The sequence below is a fragment of the Aegilops tauschii genome, unplaced genomic scaffold, assembly GCF_002575655.3.
Source record: "Aegilops tauschii subsp. strangulata cultivar AL8/78 unplaced genomic scaffold, Aet v6.0 Super-Scaffold_267, whole genome shotgun sequence".
Lineage (NCBI taxonomy): Eukaryota > Viridiplantae > Streptophyta > Magnoliopsida > Poales > Poaceae > Aegilops > Aegilops tauschii.
In genome coordinates this window covers 270,080-272,220 of record NW_027332465.1, presented here as the reverse complement: position 1 = coordinate 272,220, position 2,141 = coordinate 270,080, and the positions used below count along the sequence as shown (strand labels likewise).

The window sequence follows — 2,141 nt, the reverse complement described above, 5'->3', positions numbered from 1 at the left end:
TCATCCACAAAAATAAATCCTAGTAGTACTACTTCTTCCCGGCCTCACCAAAAATATTCTATCGCGGTCACGGCGACCAAAAGAAGCGCGACGACGACGACGAGCCCGGCCCACCCCAAGATGCTTCCTCCTTCCGCAGTCTCCAATCCCCCGCTTCCTTCCTACCAAACTCCCACCCTCGCATGTCCCCCTTCCTCTCTATATATTCATGCCCGCGCGCCTCCTCCCAGCCACGACCACTTCTCTAGCTAGCAAGCTCCCCGGTCTTCTTCTCCGACTTCTCCCATTCTTAAGCTACAGCGAATTCAAGAAAGACATGGACGAGCAGTGGATGATGGGGCAGACTTCCCTCAGCCTCGGCCTCAACGTCGGCCGGCCGACGGCGCGGCGGGGTGCCCCTCCGGTGACCAAGGTCCTCGTGGAGGAGGACTTCATGTCCTCCAAGAAGAACCACGAGGTCGAGGCGCTGGAGGCGGAGCTCCGGCGCGTGGGCGAGGAGAACAGGATGCTCAGCGACATGCTCCGCGCGCTGGTGGCCAAGTACTCCGACCTACAGGGCAAGGTCAGCGGCATGATGGCGGCGGCGGCCGCGGCCAACAACCAGCAGTCGTTGTCTACGTCTGAGGGCGGCTCCGCGGCCTCGCCGTCCAGGAAGCGCGCCCGCAGCGACAGCCTCGACACCGCCGGCCGCAATCCTTCGCCGCCGCTCGCCGCGGCTGGCAGCGGCGTCTTCGCCGTCAGCGTCAACGTCGGCCCCGACCAGGCGGAGTGCACGTCCGTCCACGAGCCCTGCGACAGCAAGCGCGTCCGCGCCGACGATGTCAAGGCCAGCAGGGTCTCCAAGCTCTACGTCCACGCCGATCCCTCCGACCTCAGCCTCGTAAGTAACGAACACCCAGCAAACGTCCGTCGATCTTCTTCCTCGTGATTATCGATCGCGACGAAAGTTGTAGCCGCCACCAATTAGCTAATTCATTTGCGATCGATTTTGACGAGCAGGTGGTGAAGGATGGGTACCAATGGCGGAAGTACGGACAGAAGGTGACCAAGGACAATCCGTGCCCGAGGGCCTACTTCCGGTGCTCGTTCGCGCCGTCGTGCCAGGTGAAGAAGAAGGTGCAGCGCAGCGCCGACGACAAGACCGTGCTTGTGGCCACGTACGACGGCGATCACAACCACGCACCGCCGCCCAAGCAACAAGGCTCTGGTGGCAGGAAGAGGGGCGGCGCAGCCGTCCTCCACGTATCACCGGCGCCGGTGCTTGTTCAGGAGCAGCGGAAGCACGAGGCTTCGACGGCGGATCAGGTGGCCGATAGGAAGAACCTGGTGGAGCAGATGGCGGCGACGCTGACTAGGGACCCCGGGTTCAAGGCGGCACTCGTGTCGGCGCTCTCTGGTCGGATCCCTGTTGCCTGACCGGAAAGCTGACAGCACAAGAGAATATACTCAGGAAAACATTTTTGAAGAGAGAGGGCTGGTGCATGACTTTCACCTACGGCGATAGACCTGGCAAGAGCGGCACCTCGACAGCCACGGCGACAACGGACGCAACCCTGACGACAGCGGTGCCCGTTTGTGTCCGAATCGCCCACGCGGGCGTCACGGTTGATCCGGCCGAGGCAGTCCTGCCGGTCGCCGCCCCGAAACCAGTGGAGATCATCGGCTTGGCGAGCTCCTCTGGAAACTTCTTCTGAGCCGAGGAAGATCACGATCACGATGGTGGCACGAGGTTTCTATGCATCCATGACGTAGTGAATATTTTGTGCAGTTCATCTACATGTAAACTGGTGAACTGTTTGTAAAATAGTAAGCGTATGAACCGATGTTGACTTTTCTGCTGCAAAATTACGCAATTTGTGGTCAAAATTAGCCAACTGTCTTTAACATACGCTTCTGAACGTGTGAAAAATTGGGATGAATTTTGATCTCTGCGGCGTACTTAACGTATCGCACATGGTTTACAACCGCAAATCATGTGCGATGATAAATCATGGGAATATTCATTAGGAATGCACGTAATGTCCGGGAAATATAGAACGAATCCGAAAATAGCCAAAAAAAAAGGACATATAGCTTAAAATCTTAAGTGTTGAGTGAAGAAAAAGCTTTAAGGCCGACCGACGAAGGGACCGTCAGATCCC

At 57.7% G+C, this 2,141-nt stretch overlaps 1 protein-coding gene across 1 annotated transcript; it reads left to right on the top strand.

The window, feature by feature from the left end:
* The first annotated feature begins 235 nt into the window (after window positions 1-235).
* LOC109768746 (WRKY transcription factor WRKY28) lies at window positions 236-1,866 on the top strand. Its single transcript, XM_020327478.4, has 2 exons — window positions 236-880; window positions 1,000-1,866. Exons 1-2 carry the CDS (start codon window positions 317-319, stop codon window positions 1,414-1,416), a joined length of 981 nt encoding a protein of 326 aa, XP_020183067.2. The 5' UTR covers window positions 236-316; the 3' UTR covers window positions 1,417-1,866.
* Window positions 1,867-2,141: the final 275 nt, after the last annotated feature.

Bases quoted from the DNA above. Each gene is read 5' to 3' on its own strand.
- LOC109768746 (XM_020327478.4), top strand. From the start codon at position 317: ATGGACGAGCAGTGGATGATGGGGCAGACTTCCCTCAGCCTCGGCCTC. The intron at 881-999 runs GTAAGTAACGAA...TTTGACGAGCAG, and splicing joins ATCCCTCCGACCTCAGCCTC to GTGGTGAAGGATGGGTACCA.